The 18,103-nt window shown below is 41.9% G+C and overlaps 5 protein-coding genes across 6 annotated transcripts; 2 read left to right on the top strand and 3 right to left on the bottom strand.

Moving 5' to 3' along the window:
* Nucleotides 1-43: 43 nt before the first annotated feature.
* LOC108117183 lies at nt 44-2,306 on the bottom strand. The gene is made up of 3 exons (XM_017229475.2): nt 2,125-2,306; nt 1,563-2,059; nt 44-1,500 (listed from the first exon to the last, which is right to left on the bottom strand). Exons 1-3 carry the CDS (start codon nt 2,224-2,226, stop codon nt 537-539), a joined length of 1,563 nt encoding a protein of 520 aa, XP_017084964.2. The 5' UTR covers nt 2,227-2,306; the 3' UTR covers nt 44-536.
* A 1,310-nt stretch (nt 2,307-3,616) lies between these two features.
* LOC108117182 (probable multidrug resistance-associated protein lethal(2)03659) lies at nt 3,617-12,106 on the top strand. The gene is given in 11 exon segments (XM_017229474.2): nt 3,617-3,654; nt 4,336-4,499; nt 4,561-4,646; nt 6,949-7,108; nt 7,180-7,376; nt 7,455-7,636; nt 7,933-8,745; nt 8,747-9,525; nt 9,587-10,080; nt 10,186-11,381; nt 11,450-12,106. Coding segments are annotated over 10 exon segments (4,023 nt in total). The 5' UTR covers nt 3,617-3,654; nt 4,336-4,422; the 3' UTR covers nt 11,489-12,106.
* A 197-nt stretch (nt 12,107-12,303) lies between these two features.
* LOC108117185 (transmembrane protein 256) lies at nt 12,304-14,693 on the bottom strand. The gene is made up of 3 exons (XM_017229477.2): nt 14,466-14,693; nt 14,084-14,392; nt 12,304-12,569 (listed from the first exon to the last, which is right to left on the bottom strand). The coding sequence occupies exons 1-3, from the start codon at nt 14,556-14,558 to the stop codon at nt 12,426-12,428; spliced, it is 546 nt and encodes a 181-aa protein (XP_017084966.1). The 5' UTR covers nt 14,559-14,693; the 3' UTR covers nt 12,304-12,425.
* Nucleotides 14,694-15,162: 469 nt separating this feature from the next.
* On the top strand, nt 15,163-17,020 carry LOC108117283 (venom serine carboxypeptidase). 2 transcript variants are annotated; one of them, XM_017229637.2, is made up of 2 exons: nt 15,163-15,282; nt 15,358-17,020. In XM_017229637.2, exon 2 carries the CDS (start codon nt 15,379-15,381, stop codon nt 16,825-16,827), a length of 1,449 nt encoding a protein of 482 aa, XP_017085126.2. In that variant the 5' UTR covers nt 15,163-15,282; nt 15,358-15,378; the 3' UTR covers nt 16,828-17,020. The 2 variants fall into 2 exon arrangements, with proteins under 2 accessions (XP_017085126.2, XP_017085127.2); XM_017229638.2 differs by having other exon boundaries at nt 15,169-15,290.
* Nucleotides 17,021-17,054: 34 nt separating this feature from the next.
* LOC108117285 (rRNA methyltransferase 2, mitochondrial) lies at nt 17,055-18,069 on the bottom strand. The gene has a single exon (XM_017229639.2). It carries the CDS (start codon nt 17,954-17,956, stop codon nt 17,201-17,203), a length of 756 nt encoding a protein of 251 aa, XP_017085128.2. The 5' UTR covers nt 17,957-18,069; the 3' UTR covers nt 17,055-17,200.
* Nucleotides 18,070-18,103: the final 34 nt, after the last annotated feature.

Here is an 18,103-nt window from a genome sequence, read left to right as displayed (position 1 = left end):
GTATAATCCTGATATATCTAATTTATCTAACATTTATCGTACCTTTTTTTTTCACATATATTAATTTATTTTTTAGATATTGAAGACGTTTATGTTTTTCTAATGTCTATTTTGTTTGCATCAGTAAAATAACTTAAATTACTAAATAACTACTGATAAATACTGAATCAAATTTCTAGAAACAATTTCTCAAATTTGCAGAAAATAAATATGTACAAAATTAAAATTGTATGCATTTAAAGCTACTTAGGAAAATAAATAAAAATTATTGGATATATTCTTAGGTTTCCTATGTTTGTTTCTCATTTTTGAATTCAGGACTAAGGCGAAAAACATATTACCGAACAAGGGAGATCTGGTTTTTAATGTTAAGGATGTACAACATACAGTCGTAAAATAACTTAGCATAAAGAATTTGTTAAAAATAGTGAAAGCAGCTGAGGATCGAACGCACGCATTTGGATCCTTAGCCTGGTCTGATGGGCTGTACATTGAATGTGGGTATTATCTAATATGGATTATGATCTCAGGGGGGGTTATTCCGTATCCTTACGATGTTCCTTGTATTGGGGCAGCCGATTGCGGGTCCGATTAGCCACGCATGACACATCCAAGTTGCCGCGAACTGGAAATCTGCTGGTCCCCATTGTCCTGCGACGCAGGGTGGCACTTGTACGTTGTCCGTTGAGGCGACTAGGAGTGACTTCTGGCGAAATGGACCTTAAGAACCGCCTATTTGGTGGCTCAAGAAATGGTGACAAGTGTCGCCTCCTCGACTCGCGCTCCTTCTGTTCTTTATCGGTCTCGACTTTGGAGTCCCTTTCTTGTCCATTCATCCTAGCTGGCATTGTGCGCCTTGAGCGCACGGAAAGCTGGTTGGTGGCGGATACGGAACCAACTACTCTCATAGTTGGATCTGTGTTCTCCTGGTTGGCTCTAACTTCGCCTTCTGGCTTGGTGTTCGATCCTGCTGGAGTCTCGTCCATTTGTCTGGTCGCAGCTGTCATTAAGCGGGTGGATCTGCGATTAGCCGCTGCAGAGGTAGAGGGCTGCTCGTCGGCGCTTGTCTGCCCGATGGGTTTGACCGCGCGATCAAACACGTCATCGTCGTCTTCGGTGTCGGTATCATCCCAGCCAGAAACATACAATTTGGAATGGATAAGATCGTGCGTATTGTTAACGGCGTTCAGGCCCATGACGCTGTTTGCTTGGTTGACCTGCTCAGGTTCAGTATCGTCGGAGTCAGATTCCTCCTCGTCAAAATCAGTTTGTTGTACTCGAATGGGCGAGACGATCGAGCAGACGTTGCAAACGTAGGTACCACTATTGTAGGTGGTGCAGATTATGTGCGACGGATTGGAACCACAGTTGTTACAATACAGTAAGTTTCCTGAAGAGTCAATTCGACCCTGCGGCACAATGCATTCCTGGGCGGTGCAGCCCGACTCCCGACGAAGCTGCTCGGCATAGGCATTCGGCTCGGTTTCCCAACTAGCTTCCCTGAAAAAAAATAAAGTGATGGTTAGTTCGGAGAAACCCTAAGCCTAAAGCTTAGAACTCACTGGTTAGGCACCGAGATGCCCTTTAAGGCCACGTCGTGAAATACTTCTTTGTTGTTGCACAGTGGGCACTTAAAGTAGTAGCCTGCGGTGTTGGCGTACTCCTGCAGGCATTTTCGGTGATACCAGCCGTTTCGGCAGCACGGCGAGTAGATCATTTTCACTACGTTAAAGCGTTCGCCCTTGGCTATCAGACGCTCAGTGCAAATGATGCAGGACTCATTCTTTGCCGGACGATTGCTATTGTATTTTACATGCTGGTGGCAGAATGATTTGTACGTGTCACAGAACTGGTTCTGGGCGAGATTGTCGAATCCGCACTTGGTGTGGAATGTGCGCCGACAGCCGGACTTGCAGCATCCAATGTTGGCGCCCGGACGATGGCAATAGAAACAAACTAACTTCTTGCAGCGTTTGGCCTCCGCCTTGATATCTTCCTTGAGGAAGCGCAGGATGCCAACGCGATCGTTTCCACGTTGGATGAGATTCGAGCTAAGATACTAAGTGGTGCGAAGGAAGGGCAATTGTTTGAGACGAAATCGACTGGAAATTTTATTAGCCTTACCAGGCAATTGCGGTGCACCATCATACCGTCCTCATAATGGGTGACCCCAAAGGCCAATTCGTCTTTTTCTTTGCTGCAACACAACATACATACTTGCGCCATGATTGAGTCTCTCTTTGCCCTACGAAATTCAATTGGGAAACACAAAAAACATTTTTGACAATTCCAGAGAAGCGATCGAGTTGTCGCGCGCGCTAATACTAATTAATCGCAAGCAACCCTGCTATCACGAAAGTTGCCAGACATTAAATTATTTTCTTTTTCCGAAAAATACCCTTAATGGATTTTTTAATAATATTTTAATATATTAGACATACTATTTAATTTCAGTTGCTAACATCTAAATTTCTGATATCTTTCTTATTATTTGGTAATATTTAGCTCTAATATATCTATAATGTTTTATATTACTTCTACATCAGTTTTGGTATAGTAAGTAAGAACTTTCTTCGCAAAGGGTATTCCTTTTAAAATGTTTTAATTTTTTTTGAGTTAATTTGTTAGTTTACATATAGCAATAAATATATGATTTGACAACTAAAAACTGTTATTTTTGGTTTTCTGAAATAGCACCTTTATATTTATATCATTAAATATTTATCTAATGTACCATTTATTAATAATTTTTTTCTCAAACAAAAATGAAGTATGTATGTATATATCCACATCACTAAGGAAGAGATAATAGTGGCAGTATTCTTAGTAAGAGTATTAAAACTTAAAAAGTGTGGGCCTTAGAAAGGTAAAATAATAGAAACAAAAACTTGAGTTTGCTATATAGTTTAATTGAAAATGACTAAGCTATCAAAACAAAAAACAAGCACAAACTTGTGCTAGTCCGAATACTTTTGTTCGCAACTGTGTATCTGACAGTTTTCCGTTCTGTTTTTGACAGCCCGCTTTTCCATCTATGCGCAGATTTGACGCGCACGCACTGGAACTTGTTTAACGTTTTTTATGTTTTTCACTGCACAACTTTGTAAATTCAGCACACAACAAATAGAATAAAGCACTGTTATTTTTGAGTGTCAGAAAAAAGGCCACTTTCACTTTTACTTTCATCAGCACTGAGAAGAAGGACATCACCGCAACAGGAGTCCTGTTTGTTGTCCTATTGATTTGCCCCCACATTTTGGAGCTTTTTGTTTTTCCTTGCACATCGTTTTCCGCATTCACCGCTTGCTGCGCCTGCGAAGAAAAGGTAAAAACAAAATGCAAGTGTTTCCTGGTCTTAAGTTAAAGAGTGATAACTCCAGGAGGAATAATAACAGGGAGAGATAGAGAGAACAAGAGCGGGGAGCAAGAACTGCTCTCCCGATCGTAATGTGTGTGTGGGTACAAGCATCACATCGTTCTTATCTTCCTCAATGTGTCTCTCTTTAGTTCTCCGGCGATCTCTTGATAAAACCATGTGCACTAGTGTGTGTGGGTGTTCATTTCAAGCGCCTATAAAAGAACAGTTTATTCGTAACTAGTGCCATTCAGTTTTGTAGTGAAGCTGCCGCCGGATCCGTCAGGTGGAAAAGTACCGTGAGTCTTCGAGCAGCAGGATTTTCCCATTAGTAAAGTGTGCCGCGTGTGAAAATCAAGTGCAATTGCAGTTTTGGTTACAGGAAGTTGAAAATAAATTTTAAAAAGTGAAAAAAGCTAATGAAAATTTAATTTAAAAGGGAAAAAATTATAACAATAAATAATCAAATTACAGCAATAACCTTCTAATTTTTTATGCATAATCGCCTCCTTAAATTTTAATTTTGCTTAAAACGAATGGAGTTCGAAAATGTAATAAGTTGGAAAAACAAGTTTTTCGAAGAAAATGCTTTAAAAATAAAATTGTATTATAAGTTATTTTACCGAAATGTAACACTACTCATGGTTAAAAATAAGCATCCTTTTAACAATTTTTAAACGATATTTACTGCAAAAAACAAACTACATTAATCCATAACAATTTTGTGAGCATCCTCTATTTGACCTAAAACTAAATACGTTGATAGGCCTTGTTTCCCACATCTATTTTATCGGTGGCCAAACAAACCGCTGGTAAAAATAAAATAATAAAAGAACTGAAAAGAGCGCAATCATCATGCGTCCACAATCTTTTGGTTCGGCACATTAAGTGCTAACTGATTGGGATAGGAACGAATTTGTCCTCTTCTAAGTTACATATGTATATTTATTTATTTAACGGTGTTTGTAATTCCATTCCAGCGGCACCTGTACAGGAGATACTTGCAACCCCGACCAATGACCTGGCACCTCAAGTTAGAAAATCGATAGAATTAGAAAACGACCAAAATGCAGTCAATGAAAGCCGATGAACTGCCGGAGAATCCGCGCGAGACGTCGAACATTTTCTCATCCTTAATGTTCTGGTATGTTTAAAAGGCTAAATTCTAAAAAAAATCATCTAAAATTCTTATTTTTACACCATAGCTTCGCCATGCCCACATTTTTCAAAGGGCGTAAAAAGACCCTGGATGAAAATGATTTATATCGAGCCCTGCAAGAGCACAGATCAGGTGAGTTAAACGCATGATTTCCTCGAAGTTCTCTGAGTGATAGCCCCACAGTGCGTAAGCACTAAAACAGATCGTGCCTTGCATAATTAATGATCCCTGATCCATCCCACAAGATTATTTATGGAAAAATCTGCGGACCATTCGATAATCAATTTAATTGAATTATTAAATGGAAATCGGTAAGCTAGCTGATAAGCTGGTTTGCCCTCGAGGAGTTTTGAATGAGAGAAGAATTCCTTATCAGCACGTATGCCAGATTAAGACGTACGTGACGTCATGTGTGAATAGATTCCTTTAGATGATCGTTTGTGTTTTACTAGGTGACTTTATGTATTAGTCACACCTAGTAAAAGTACTTGATAGCACTTTGCAAAACTCTTCAATTCCTGGGTGCAATGATCATTCGAGTTTCGATTTCATCGCCCTTTGCCCAGGCCATTAAGTGGTTCCTGAAGATGGACATTAGTCGCGTGTCAAACCCCTGATACCCGTCGTGTCTCGAACGCTTCCTTGCACTGCCCAAGCTCAATAGTCTATACATTATATAATCATCTAAACCGCATATTTACCACACTATCTCCCGCTTTCAGGCACTCCCCAAATGAAGTGCCGGGGAGACACTTCAAGGCACCCGACGAATACGATTAGATAGGGTTTAGCATGCGCCCACTTTTTGTGGTTGTAGTAAAGCCTTTCGGTTATTCCGTTAGTTCGAAGGATCAGCGAACACTGAAGGGCTCTCCTCTAAAGGGGAAGTTGCGATTAGATTTCGCCTACATATCGCACGTCCGCCTTATTGATTTTTAGTACCCTATACAACCATTGAGATCATTTGGCGGAACTATAGCTGGAGTCTAATCCGAATGATAAGATAGCCCTTGGATACAAACATTCTGCACCATCACTCATTCTCATTGAATTATACGATCGCCAGAGATAGTGTTATCCAATCTGGGACTTTTAGACCTTTGATTTCCTCATTGAAATACTTTGGAAGTGCCGTAAAAAGTGACAAATTTGATATCTTTGACAACGTCCGCTGGCCACAATTAATTGAATTTACTGCCCAAAATATTTGATAACACTTTTTGGAACACCCCCGATATTGTATACGCAATTAGGTACTCAGGCTTATTTACTTAAGTTTAATAGATGGGCCCCTAGAGATATTATATTGAGTGGATCGTGCCATTGAGGCTTATACAATCCTAACAAATAATGGCACATATCTGGGCAAATATGTACAGATGCAATCCTTATCAAATGCCAAGCTTTTGTTTCTAGTTCCTAATCGGTGCGCAATCTAAGGCTTTTAGAAGGCTGATATAATCCCAACGGAAGTGCCGGAATCCGAATCCCAGTTTGGGGGTAGTGGAGTAGCAGGGGCTCTCACTGTTGATAAGATCGATTGGAGGTAATGCAGCTGGTCGGGATTTGCTTTTTGTTGGCAGTCATATTTCACAGTCAAAGCAAAGCACAAGAAATGACTATTAACTGGATTTATTACCCACGGTTACGGCCCAAATGATAGCAATGCTTCCAATCATTATAACCCTCAGATACAGTAGTTGGCAATCAATAATCGCAATTGCTTATACTCGGACATGACATTCGTATGAATAATAATCCTTTGTTGATTTTGTATTGATTAGTTTTCACTAGGCAATGTTAAAATTAAAGGTCTTCAAAGAATTTATTAAATGCATTATGAAATTAGTTTTTAAAATCGTCAGATGTTTTGACTTTATTCTTACCATAACCATGACGGGAAGATATCAATCACTAAAACGATAACATTAATTATACGGCTTTCATGGCAAAAACGTCATACAAATCTGTATATTATCTTTCATATTTTCCGAACTTGACAATTTGAAGGGTTTATACAGTGATAAGTGCTATAACATAGTCAATTTAAATGATGATAAGCTCAAAAATAGACCACGGATATGTACATATATGGGTGCGAATTCAAACAATAAAATAATAAATTTATATATTAATTATTCATTGTTTGTATTAGGAAAAGAAAAGCAAACTTTATTTCTATATCTACTCAATCAATTTTTGGTGTCGAGAACTATGAAACTTTAGGACCTTACAAACTATTCAGCTTGTTAAATTAATTTTTAGAAAATAACTCAATTCTTGGGTGTTTATTTTGGTGGCATCGTTAAACACCGCTGTATCATCTGCCAATTACATGCCAACATGCTCTGTTGTCCCGTCACGGCGGAATTTATTATCTGCACATGGACACCTGGCTGCACCTGGTTGATATCTTAATTTCTGTTTATTTCAGATCACCTGGGCAGCAAGCTGAGCGAGGCGTGGGAGAAGGAGGTTGAGAAGAAGCGCAAAAAGAAGAAGACCCCCAGCCTGCTGAAGGCCTCCATGAACGTGTTTGGCTGGCGCCTGGCAGGTCTAGGCCTGGTCCTCTTCATCTTGGAGATTGGTTTCCGGTAAGCTGCTCAAGCAACGCCCACCACCCGACATCTGGCTGATTTATAACTTTAAACCCTGCCCTTTTCAGAGTTACCCAGCCACTGTTCCTGGGCGGTCTGGTGGCCTACTATGCTGACGCTAGCAACCAGGAAGGCGATAACCAGACAAAGGCATATCTCTATGCCCTGGGCGTGATCTTGACGAGCGCCTTCAACGTGCTTTTCATGCATCCCTACATGCTGGGCATGTTCCATGTCGGCATGAAGGCCAGAATAGCCATGACAAGTGAGTTATTGGAGATCGGAGGGATGGGAGAGGGGTATTGTTCCCTTTTGTGACACATGAATTATGTTCGCCCTGCAGGTATGATATATCGGAAGGCGCTGCGCTTGAGTCGAGTGGCACTGGGCGATACCACAATTGGTCAGGTGGTCAATCTCATCTCGAACGATGTGGGCAGACTGGATGTTTCCGTGATTCACATGAATTATTTATGGCTGGGTCCCGTGGAGATTGGTATTATCACTTATCTCATGTACAGGGAGGTAAGTTACCTTAGATATTTACTACTACACGTAATCGTTAGAGGTATCCTTAACTAGATAATTAATCAGTTTTTTTTTTGATATGGTATTTCTAATATTGTTTGAAGTTCTTAACATCAGACTGCTGCAAATACTTAAATAAGTAATCAAATAGTTGAAATTAATCTAAGATTCGTTTAAAAGCTTATCTTCCTAAAATGTAATTGGGGTAGGTCAAATCCAGTAGAAAGAAATAACAAATTCCTTAGATTTAAAAAGCTGTTGGACATATTTTATTTAAACAATTTCTTTGACAGATTGGTATCTCCGCCTTCTTTGGCGTGGCCGTGATGTTGCTGTTTATACCACTGCAAGCTTATCTGGGCAAAAAGACTTCGGTGCTGCGATTGAAAACTGCTCTGCGGACAGATGAACGTGTGCGGATGATGAACGAGATCATTTCGGGAATCCAAGTGATCAAGATGTACGCATGGGAGATCCCCTTCAGCAAGATGATTAACTATGTGCGTACCAAGGAGATGAATGCCATTAGGAATGTGAACTACATTCGAGGAACACTGCAAAGTTTCATTATGTTCGTGACGAGGATATCGGTGTTTGTGAGTTTGGTGGGCTTCGTGCTGCTTGGAAAGCTGCTCACAGCTGAGAAGGCCTTTGTCATCACCGCCTACTACAATATCCTGCGTAATACTATGACCGTTTATTTCCCCATGGGCATCTCACAGTTTGCCGAGCTTTTGGTTTCAATCCGCCGTATTCAGACCTTCATGTTACACGAGGAGACGAAGGTGCGCGATAAGTCAGAGGATGTGGATGAGCAAAAACTTGGCAAGGCAGGTCTGATTTCTCAGCCCACCGTGGCCCAGACCACTGGTGTCCTGAAGCCCAACAGCCGACGCAGCAGTGAAGCGGAGCACGGTATCAACATTAGCAAACTCAAAGCCAAGTGGGATCAGAAGAGCACGGACTACACGCTCGATAATGTTTCGTTGAAATTCAAGCCACGCCAACTGGTGGCTGTTATCGGTCCCGTGGGTTCCGGCAAATCCAGCTTGATTCAGGCTGTTCTGGGTGAACTTAATCCGGATTCTGGTTCGGTGAAGGTCAAACGGTACTCTCTCGTACGCCTCCCAGGAGCCATGGCTTTTTACTGGCACCGTTCGTCAGAACATTCTCTTCGGACTGCCCATGGACAAGCATCGTTACCGTACTGTGGTTAAGAAGTGCGCCTTGGAGCGGGATTTCGAGCTTTTGCCTTATGCGGACAAGACAATCGTGGGCGAGCGCGGAGCATCTCTTTCCGGTGGACAAAAGGCGCGTATCAGTTTGGCCAGGGCTGTGTACCGAAAGGCTGATATTTATCTCCTGGATGATCCTCTCAGTGCCGTGGACACCCATGTTGGACGCCATCTATTCGATCAGTGCATGCGTGGATTCCTGAGGGAGGAAATCGTATTGCTAGTCACCCATCAACTGCAGTTCCTGGAACAGGCCGATGTTATTGTGATCATGGACAAGGGTAAGATCAGTGCCATGGGCACCTACGAATCTATGGCCAAGAGCGGTCTGGACTTCGCTCAGATGCTGACGGATCCTAGCAAGAAGGACGAGGGCGCTGGCGATGCTCCGGACAAGAAGAGCCTCTCACGACAGAACAGCAAACTGCGCGAACGTCACGGCAGCATCTCATCCATGGAATCTACCGCCGAATCCTTGGCAGCGGAATCGCCCATGCAAACACAGGAGGGTCGCGTGGAGGGACGTATTGGTATGAAGCTCTACAAGAAGTACTTCGGAGCAAATGGCTATGGACTGTTTATCGTGTTTGCCTTCTTCTGTATTGGTGCCCAGGTTCTGGCCTCAGGAGGTGATATCTTTTTATCCTACTGGTAAGTACATAGGTAACCCCAAAGATTTGACTTCCTTTATTCTTTCAACTGTCTTTTCCAGGGTAAACAAAAATGGTGAAGCAGAACGTGACACATTCATGGCCCGACTGAGACGCGCTTTCCCCGAAACCCGCATCAACGCCGACACTGACCCTGTAGACATCTATTACTTTACTGGTATCAACGTATCCGTGATCATCTTCTCGCTGGTTCGGAGTATGCTCTTCTTCTATCTGGCTATGCGCAGCTCAACGACGCTGCACAATACCATGTTCCAAGGTGTGACCCGGGCGGCGATGCACTTCTTTAACACGAATCCTTCTGGCCGTATTCTTAACCGCTTCTCCAAGGATTTGGGACAGGTGGATGAGATTCTTCCCTCCGTAATGATGGACGTGATGCAGATCTTCCTTGCAATCGTTGGTATTGTAGTCGTCCTGTGCATTGTCAACGTGTGGTACATCCTGGCGACAGTTTTCCTTGTGATCGTCTTCTACCTTCTACGAGTCTTCTATTTGAGCACATCCCGAGATGTTAAGCGCCTTGAAGCTGTCAGTAAGTAAATTTAATAATGTATAGAGGATACTTATTTTTATTTTTATCAGAACTTCCTCTTAACTGTGGCATTATCTATAATATGATTAATTTCCTTTCCAACAGCCCGGTCACCGATTTACTCCCACTTGAGTGCTTCCCTAAACGGACTGGCCACCATCCGAGCATTTGGAGCGCAGAAGGAACTGATTGCCGAGTTCGACAACTACCAGGATATGCACAGCTCAGGCTACTATATGTTCCTGGCAACGAGTCGTGCCTTTGGATACTGGCTAGATTGCGTATGTGTCGTCTACATCGCTGTTATCACACTGAGCTTCTTCCTATTCTCCCCGGAGAACGGAGGTGATGTTGGTCTTGCTATCACCCAAGCTATGGGCATGACCGGTATGGTGCAGTGGGGAATGCGACAGTCAGCCGAGCTGGAGAACACAATGACAGCAGTGGAACGAGTGGTGGAGTATGAGGATCTGGAGCCGGAGGGTGACTTCGAATCCAAGCCAAACAAGAAGCCACCAAAGGACTGGCCAGAGGATGGAAAGATCGTGTTCGACGACCTCTCTCTAAAGTACTTCCCCGACAAGGCGGCCGACTATGTGCTCCGATCCCTGAACATTGCCATCGAGGGTTGCGAGAAGGTGGGCATTGTGGGACGTACCGGTGCCGGTAAATCCTCGCTGATCAACGCTTTGTTCCGACTGTCCTACAACGAGGGAGCTATTCTGATCGACAGGCGCGACACCAACGATTTGGGACTACACGATCTGCGCAGCAAGATCTCAATTATTCCCCAAGAACCCGTACTCTTCTCTGGAACCATGCGCTACAATCTGGATCCCTTCGATGAGTATAGCGATGCCAAGCTGTGGGAATCTCTGGAAGAGGTTAAGCTGAAGCATGTGGTGGCTGATCTTCCCAGCGGATTGCAAAGCAAGATTTCTGAGGGCGGAACCAACTTCAGTGTAGGTCAACGCCAGCTGGTGTGCTTAGCTAGGGCCATTCTCCGCGAGAATCGAATTCTGGTGATGGATGAAGCAACGGCTAACGTGGATCCACAAACGGATGCTCTGATTCAGACGACGATTAGGAACAAATTCAAGGACTGCACGGTGCTCACGATTGCCCATCGCTTGCACACGGTTATGGATTCGGACAAGGTGCTGGTAATGGATGCAGGAAAGGCGGTGGAGTTTGGTTCTCCATTCGAGTTACTCACAATCAGTGAGAAGAAGGTATTCCACAGCATGGTGAAGCAGACGGGTGACTCTACTTTCGATGCTCTGCTGAAGGTTGCACAGAAGGTAAGTTTTCTTCTTAAGACTTAATATGATTCCTGTACATATTTTTCAATATATACTATTCCTTATAGGCCCATGATGATAACCTGCGTCTCAAGAAGGATTCTTGACATTTCGCCGTTCCGAAGGCTTTTAAAGACTACATACTTAAGATACTGGAACCAATTACGAATCATCCGGCTGCCAATGCGGGAATTCAGAAGACCTTCCTCTTCGCGGAGGCCTCCAAGCAGAAGTTATTAGGATAGCACAGCATCAGCGGCCCCACCAGACATCAACACTGAGCGGTCGCTGATGAACTTTTTTACAAAACGTGTACAAATCAAATTAAATGTTAGTCAGGTGTATAAAACTAGGAAACTGATGGGAAATCAAACAGACAGACAATAAGCTGATGTTAGAGGAGTGTAGTAGGGAGTAAATGTTTTTATACCTTAAACAAAGATTGATATAAAACAATGCAAATTGTGCAATAATTAATTTTAGCTGAACTTTGTGCATTGGCCTTTAAAAGGTCGCATTGCATTTGTATTATGTGTTCCAGTAAAACGACAATAACAACATTAAAACCAAAAAATAAAAAAAAAAAAAAAAAAAAGATAAAACGAAAAGAGAATTCTATGAAATGTTACGCCTAGTGTTAATATATATGTGTGTTTTTTATAGTAATTTATTAATGTACAGGTATACAAATAAATGTAACAGCTCGGTTGGTTCTTTTGTTAAAACGTTTTTATTTTCTTTATTTCATTTTAGCGATTTCCATTCGGCTAACTGCATATATGTATACTCTAAGAAATTGTACGCATTTAACTCAAAAGTATCTTCCATTAGCTGCAAGGCCCTCCTAGAGCTCACTTTAAAACTAATCTATATTTATTGTTAAGAACTGCCTGCGGCAGTTAAAGAAAACGCAGACACGAAATTCATTTTTAGCTGATGTTATATGTTAAACTTGGCATAGCTTTGGTTGCCACTCCGACTACATAACTGTTTAGTATGTACTAAATATAAGATATACATAAGTAGCCCCTCTTTTCGCTTATCCTACATGACCAGCGAAAGCCACGCGGCCATCAAACAGAATCCTCCGACGGTCGCGAACGGCTGCAGCTTCTTCTCACCAGTCAAAGCGCGGTAGTACATGCAGCCGCTGAATAGCATTGTACCCGTAATCATCAATGTACCAGTCTGCGGGAGAAAATGATTCATATTACTTAAAGTATTCAAAGTCTTACATGTAGGCCTGTTCCAGATTCCACTGTTTTCGAATTTGAAATCAAACGACTATTGTAAACAAACGATTTTAGGATACTACTAAACTTAACACATTATTATTGAGGCAAGCACCAGAATTTATAGGAACTAAATGTCCACAGTCAGGAAACTTATTAAATGTCTAATGACAAAATATATTTAAAATACCGGCACCGATTAAAAATTACACTTTAACCCGAGGTTCAATTCATCCAATTTATCTAAGAAATGCATTTACTTTTTAAAAAATATAAAGTGTATTAGTAAAAACCGGAACAGGCACCTTAGTCATAGTTTACAAATGTAAGATTAGAAAGGCTAGCAAAGGTGGCAAAAGTTTGGTGTGCATATTTTGATGTTAGCTTTAGTTGTTGGCTTTAACCTGAACAAAACGGAACACGAGCAAGCTTCATATTTTACTTATCAAATAAGGCTGATAACAAAAAAAAAAAAATAATAATAATTACAGAATAACAGCAAAAAAGAAAACAAAAAACGAAAGAATCTATACCTTTTTGGTACATTTTAAAAATACATTTGTAATATTGAAGTAAATTAACAAAAATTCCTAACCCAAGACCCCGAACCCATATCAGCTATGAACCTGCTCATATCACAAACCTAAGAATTATCCAGAATTAATGCAATTATACAAGTATCATGTGTGGTATTGAAAATTACTTTGTAAGCTGCAATTAGTGGTTGTTGAACATTTAGCTTTAGCTTTGGAAACATTTCATATACAACATGAATATACATATGGATACCTACTATATATTATAAAGAATGAAAAAAGATTGAAGTAACTTGGAAGCGCTTCGCCAAAATCAATATTCATTCATAGCTCAATTTTTGTAATGTCAATCAGCGCATTAGACTAGCTAAGCAGAGTGTCAATTATACGAGTATCAATGTTGGAGTTTCGATTCGAGAGTAACGCGAGTTGTTATAAATTCCGTTCAGAGATCTAACTTTACACAGAGTTTATGTAAACCACAAAACCGACAAACAAAAGCTTTACAAATAAACTAAATACGATCGAGATGGATTTTTTTGGAAAATGGTTGTATTTGTGTGGATTTTTTTTGGCTTGGCATGAAGTTATAAATATGAAAAAGTAAATAGTTTTTAAATTACAAATTGAAATTATTTAAATTGGAATCCACTCGGAATTTCAGATGCTAATTTCTTATTCAGAAAAAGAAATGAGCAGTGATCCAGTGTTTTTAGAAATGTGATTTAAAGATTAGTCAACAGTCAATATCAAAATTTTTTTATACTAATGCACAATAAGATGAAAAGTTCATTTCGATTTTGACTAGAAATTTTTAAACAGAAATTGAAATCACAAGGAGTTACATAATAATTAGATCCAAAGGGACGATAATACCCTTGAAATGACAGATATATGTAGCTAAATTTGGGGGACTTCCCGTAATCAAACTTACGAATATTGGGTAGTGAGCCAGTGGCATGGCCATCATGGCGAATGAATGCAGGAAGTGGATACGATTGGCAACATCGGCGAAGGCTTGCGAATCCACCTGCTCCTTGGGATCGCTGACGTCCTTCAGGACATACTTGCAGTAGGCGCCCATAAAGATGGCGGATGCCCCGCCAAGCCCGGCCAAACGCACAAAGTGGTAATGACTACCGGCCAGGCTATAGAGATCTCGATGTGGATGGACGTAGTTATGGGCAGAAGGATGCAATGACATGTTTGTTTCTTGCACTGGTACCTTCTTCGGACGCAAGCCCTGCAGATTAAAATTAAAATTATAATTAGTACAGAACTCCGGGATCGTCGGGTGGGAATATTCAATTAGTTACGAGAGTGCGGAGCAATGCGGATGCGGATGAAGCCACCATTTTGCTGACAGGATTGCCAAGGGTCACGTATTCAAGAGTGTCGGCGACTGACATAGTGTACTGTTGTTCAAACTTTATTTGGCGCTGGAAAATCAGCTGCAGCGCTACTAAAAATTTTGACGCAAAATTCCCGGGCGTTGCCGGACTAGCGGCTCTAGTCGATGTTTCTTAATCGATTGGACTCTGGAAATATGATTTTCTAGTTGAACAAGAATTTATCCACTTCTGATGTAAAACGAAATGATGATACAAAATAGAGAGCTTACTGTGGCCAAAGAACAATAGTAAAAAGATTTATACAACATTTTTATTTTACTTTATTGTTAGACCCTTGTTTTTTTTTTGCCATCCCTGGGTACCATTTAATTCCAAAGCAAATTCAAAACTAATCGGGGGCTTCCCAAAACTGAAAGTAGTCAAAAGATAATATTTATATAAGGAAGTGCTTTATTTTTAGAAAATTTAAGATGCTTTGCTAACATATTAACATGTTTTAATAACATATTTTTATTCCTTAATACAAACTTGAATATATATATGTGCATATTTAGTTTTTAAAATAAAACATAACTTATGAAGAACAACTCTAAATCTTTAAAAAATCCTCCTAAAACTAAATCACAGCTAATATATTTGGGTGACCCGACTACCCTACCATTCGACCGCTGCGGCTACACTGAAAAATCTACTACGCGGTTGGAAAGTTATTTGCCGGCACTGCGAAAAAGGAAGAAAGGCAAAGTGCAAGAACTGATTAATACCCCTTATCGGCAGATCGGTGAGTAGGTCGGGGCGTAAACATATAGTCGAAGCCGAAACAAAGCAACTACTGACAATTCCATTGCTTTTTTAGTCGCATCAGCGCAGTTGAACAATGAAAACTGCAACTCATTGCGCATTTCTAATTATCGCGGCTTTAGCCGCCACTACTGGAGCTCATGGATCTGGAGAGGAACGCCCATACAGGCGAAGCTTTATCAATCCGTATCCTCGCTTCAAGTTCTTCGACGACGGCGTCGATCCCGGAGAGCCTCTGTTCTTAACACCACTTATCAACAATGTCTCGGTCGATAATAAAGAAGTGCAGAAACTGGCACGCGTCATTGGTTCCCAGTTCCACGGAGTGGAGAGCTATTCCGGCTACCTGACTGTGGATCCCGGGTTTAACTCCAACATGTTCTTCTGGTACTTCCCAGCCGAGCAAGAACCAGAATATGCGCCAGTTGTGTTGTGGTTACAGGGAGGCCCAGGTGCCTCGTCCCTGTTCGGTTTGTTTACGGAGAACGGTCCACTGGAGCTGGACGCCCACGGAAAATTGCAAAAGCGAAACATAACCTGGAGCAAGACACACAATCTCATCTATATCGACAATCCTGTGGGAACCGGCTTCAGTTTCACAGATAATGATGCCGGTTATGCCAAGAACGAGAAGGACGTTGGCCGCAATTTGCACGAAGCTGTGATGCAGTTGTACGAACTCTTTGAGTGGAGCAACTCCTCCGGTTTCTGGGTCACCGGAGAGTCCTACGCCGGGAAGTATGTGCCCGCTTTGGCATACCATATCCACAAGGTACAAAACGCCATAGAAACGCGCGTCTATGTGCCACTGAAGGGCGTGGCAATCGGAAATGGCCTGTCTGATCCGCTCCATCAGTTAAAGTACGGTGATTATCTTTACCAATTGGGTCTGATCGATGAGCATGGTCTGGAGAACTTCCACGATGCTGAGGCTAAGGGAGCCGCCTGCATCGAGAAACACGATTTGGAGTGTGCCTTCGACGTATTTGATTCACTGATCAACGGAGACCTCACCAATGGCTCCTTGTTTAGCAACCTTACGGGCTACAACTGGTACTACAATTACCTGAAGACTCATGACGATGATGGCGCTAACTTGGGTGATTTCCTGCAGGCGGGCGCCACCCGTCGGGCCATCCACGTGGGTAATAAGCCCTTCCATGATCTAGACAAAGAGAACAAGGTGGAACTCCACTTGAAGAAGGATGTCATGGACAGCGTGGCTCCGTGGATAGCGGAACTGCTGGCTCATTATACCGTGTGCATCTACAGCGGCCAGCTGGATATTATTGTAGCCTATCCACTGACGCGTAATTACCTTAACCACCTCAAGTTCCCCGGCTCCGACAGGTACAAAATAGCTCCACGTGAGGTCTGGCGGATTGATGGTGAGGTAGCCGGATATGTGAAGCACGCAGGACATTTGGTAGAGATCATGGTGCGCAATGCCGGACACATGGCTCCTCATGATCAGCCCAAGTGGCTGTACGAGATGATCAATCACCTCACTCATTACAAGCACTAGAAACAGCGTACTTAAAAAAGCAAGAACCAGAATATGCTCCATATTTTTATCTATCTTACTTGAATAAAACGGGTTTTCAATGTAAAAATATTTTTATGAAATTCTTGTTAAATATTCGACTCATTCAAAAGGAATTTTAACAATACTCCCCTTTATTCCTATTATCTTCTATCTGATGATTGTAATAAAGTTTTAAAAAAAACTCCCTTTTTTTTTAATTACTCAAGTAGATTTAACAATAAACTTTATTTAAACTACTGACTATTGAAATTTAAAGCTAAAATTAGACTTAAAGCATTTCTTTCTTATCTAAGAAGTAATTCACTTTATTAAAAACTAAACAATGTTTTTTTATTAACAAATTTACTATCAATTAGTTTCTCTCCGGCATTCCCTTGAAGTTCCTGGCCACTAGGAAATGCTCCGCCGAATCTCCGCGACTGGCGCGCGGTTTTACCCTCTTCACTTTCTCATAGAACCGCAACATATCGCGTTCCAGCTTGGGCACATCGCCATTGTCCCACACCTTGACCACCAGATGAGCCTGTGGGGCGGACATGGCCAACGCGAAGCGGAGAACCTCATAGCAGAGATTCGTTATGCTTTCCTGGTCCAACATCCTCACACCAGTGGCGTTGGGCGCCATATCAGACAGCACACAGTTGACCTTTCGGTCATTTAGGCACTCTTTAAGCCGTTTTTGTGATAGAGCAGAGGTAAAATCCATGCCGCCGAAGATTGTGGCTCCCGGCACAGCATGGAAATGCAACAGGTCGATACTAAGGACGGCACCTTGTGGCGCCCGCTCCTGCTTTCCATTCGCATTGGTCCGCTCCACGGCTACTTGCGTCCAACTACCAGGTGCCGCACCACAGTCTAAAACTGTGTTCCCGGGCTGCAAGATTCCGTATTTGTCGTCAATCTCCATCAATTTGAAAGCACTCCGACACCGATAGTTCATCATGCGGGCCTTCTCCACATATGGATCAGCCAGCTGGCGCGTCAGCCATTCCTGGGAGCTCTTGCTCCGGCCCTTAAGGTTTCGCGGCTGCTGCTTCGCATATTTTCCGGCAATTTCCGTGTACAACAGACGTTTAAAAAAAAAACTACCAGTAACAACCATCCGCATTGTATAATTTATCGAAATTGACTAGACAATCGATAAGTTTCGATTTTAGCCGGTCACATTCTGGTACATTTACACTGTGACAGACAAGCAGCGGGAGATGTTTCTCTTTTCTTCTCCTTTAAAGGTGATTGGAGAAAGGCAATGTAT

This window comes from Drosophila eugracilis, unplaced genomic scaffold, assembly GCF_018153835.1.
Source record: "Drosophila eugracilis isolate 14026-0451.02 unplaced genomic scaffold, ASM1815383v1 contig_440, whole genome shotgun sequence".
Classification (NCBI taxonomy): Eukaryota; Metazoa; Arthropoda; class Insecta; order Diptera; family Drosophilidae; genus Drosophila; species Drosophila eugracilis.
The sequence above is the reverse complement of the archived record's forward strand: the minus strand, read 5'-3'. Positions and strand labels throughout refer to the sequence as shown.

Bases quoted from the DNA above. Each gene is read 5' to 3' on its own strand.
- LOC108117283 (XM_017229637.2), top strand. From the start codon at position 15,379: ATGAAAACTGCAACTCATTGCGCATTTCTAATTATCGCGGCTTTAGCC.
- LOC108117185 (XM_017229477.2), bottom strand. From the start codon at position 14,558: ATGTCAGTCGCCGACACTCTTGAATACGTGACCCTTGGCAATCCTGTC. The intron at 14,393-14,465 runs GTAACTAATTGA...TTTAATCTGCAG, and splicing joins CCGCATTGCTCCGCACTCTC to GGCTTGCGTCCGAAGAAGGT. The intron at 12,570-14,083 runs GTAAGTTTGATT...TTTCTCCCGCAG, and splicing joins TGGCTCACTACCCAATATTC to ACTGGTACATTGATGATTAC.
- LOC108117285 (XM_017229639.2), bottom strand. From the start codon at position 17,956: ATGCGGATGGTTGTTACTGGTAGTTTTTTTTTTAAACGTCTGTTGTAC.
- LOC108117183 (XM_017229475.2), bottom strand. From the start codon at position 2,226: ATGGCGCAAGTATGTATGTTGTGTTGCAGCAAAGAAAAAGACGAATTG. The intron at 2,060-2,124 runs GTAAGGCTAATA...CGCACCACTTAG, and splicing joins TGGTGCACCGCAATTGCCTG to TATCTTAGCTCGAATCTCAT. The intron at 1,501-1,562 runs GTGAGTTCTAAG...ATTTTTTTTCAG, and splicing joins GGCATCTCGGTGCCTAACCA to GGAAGCTAGTTGGGAAACCG.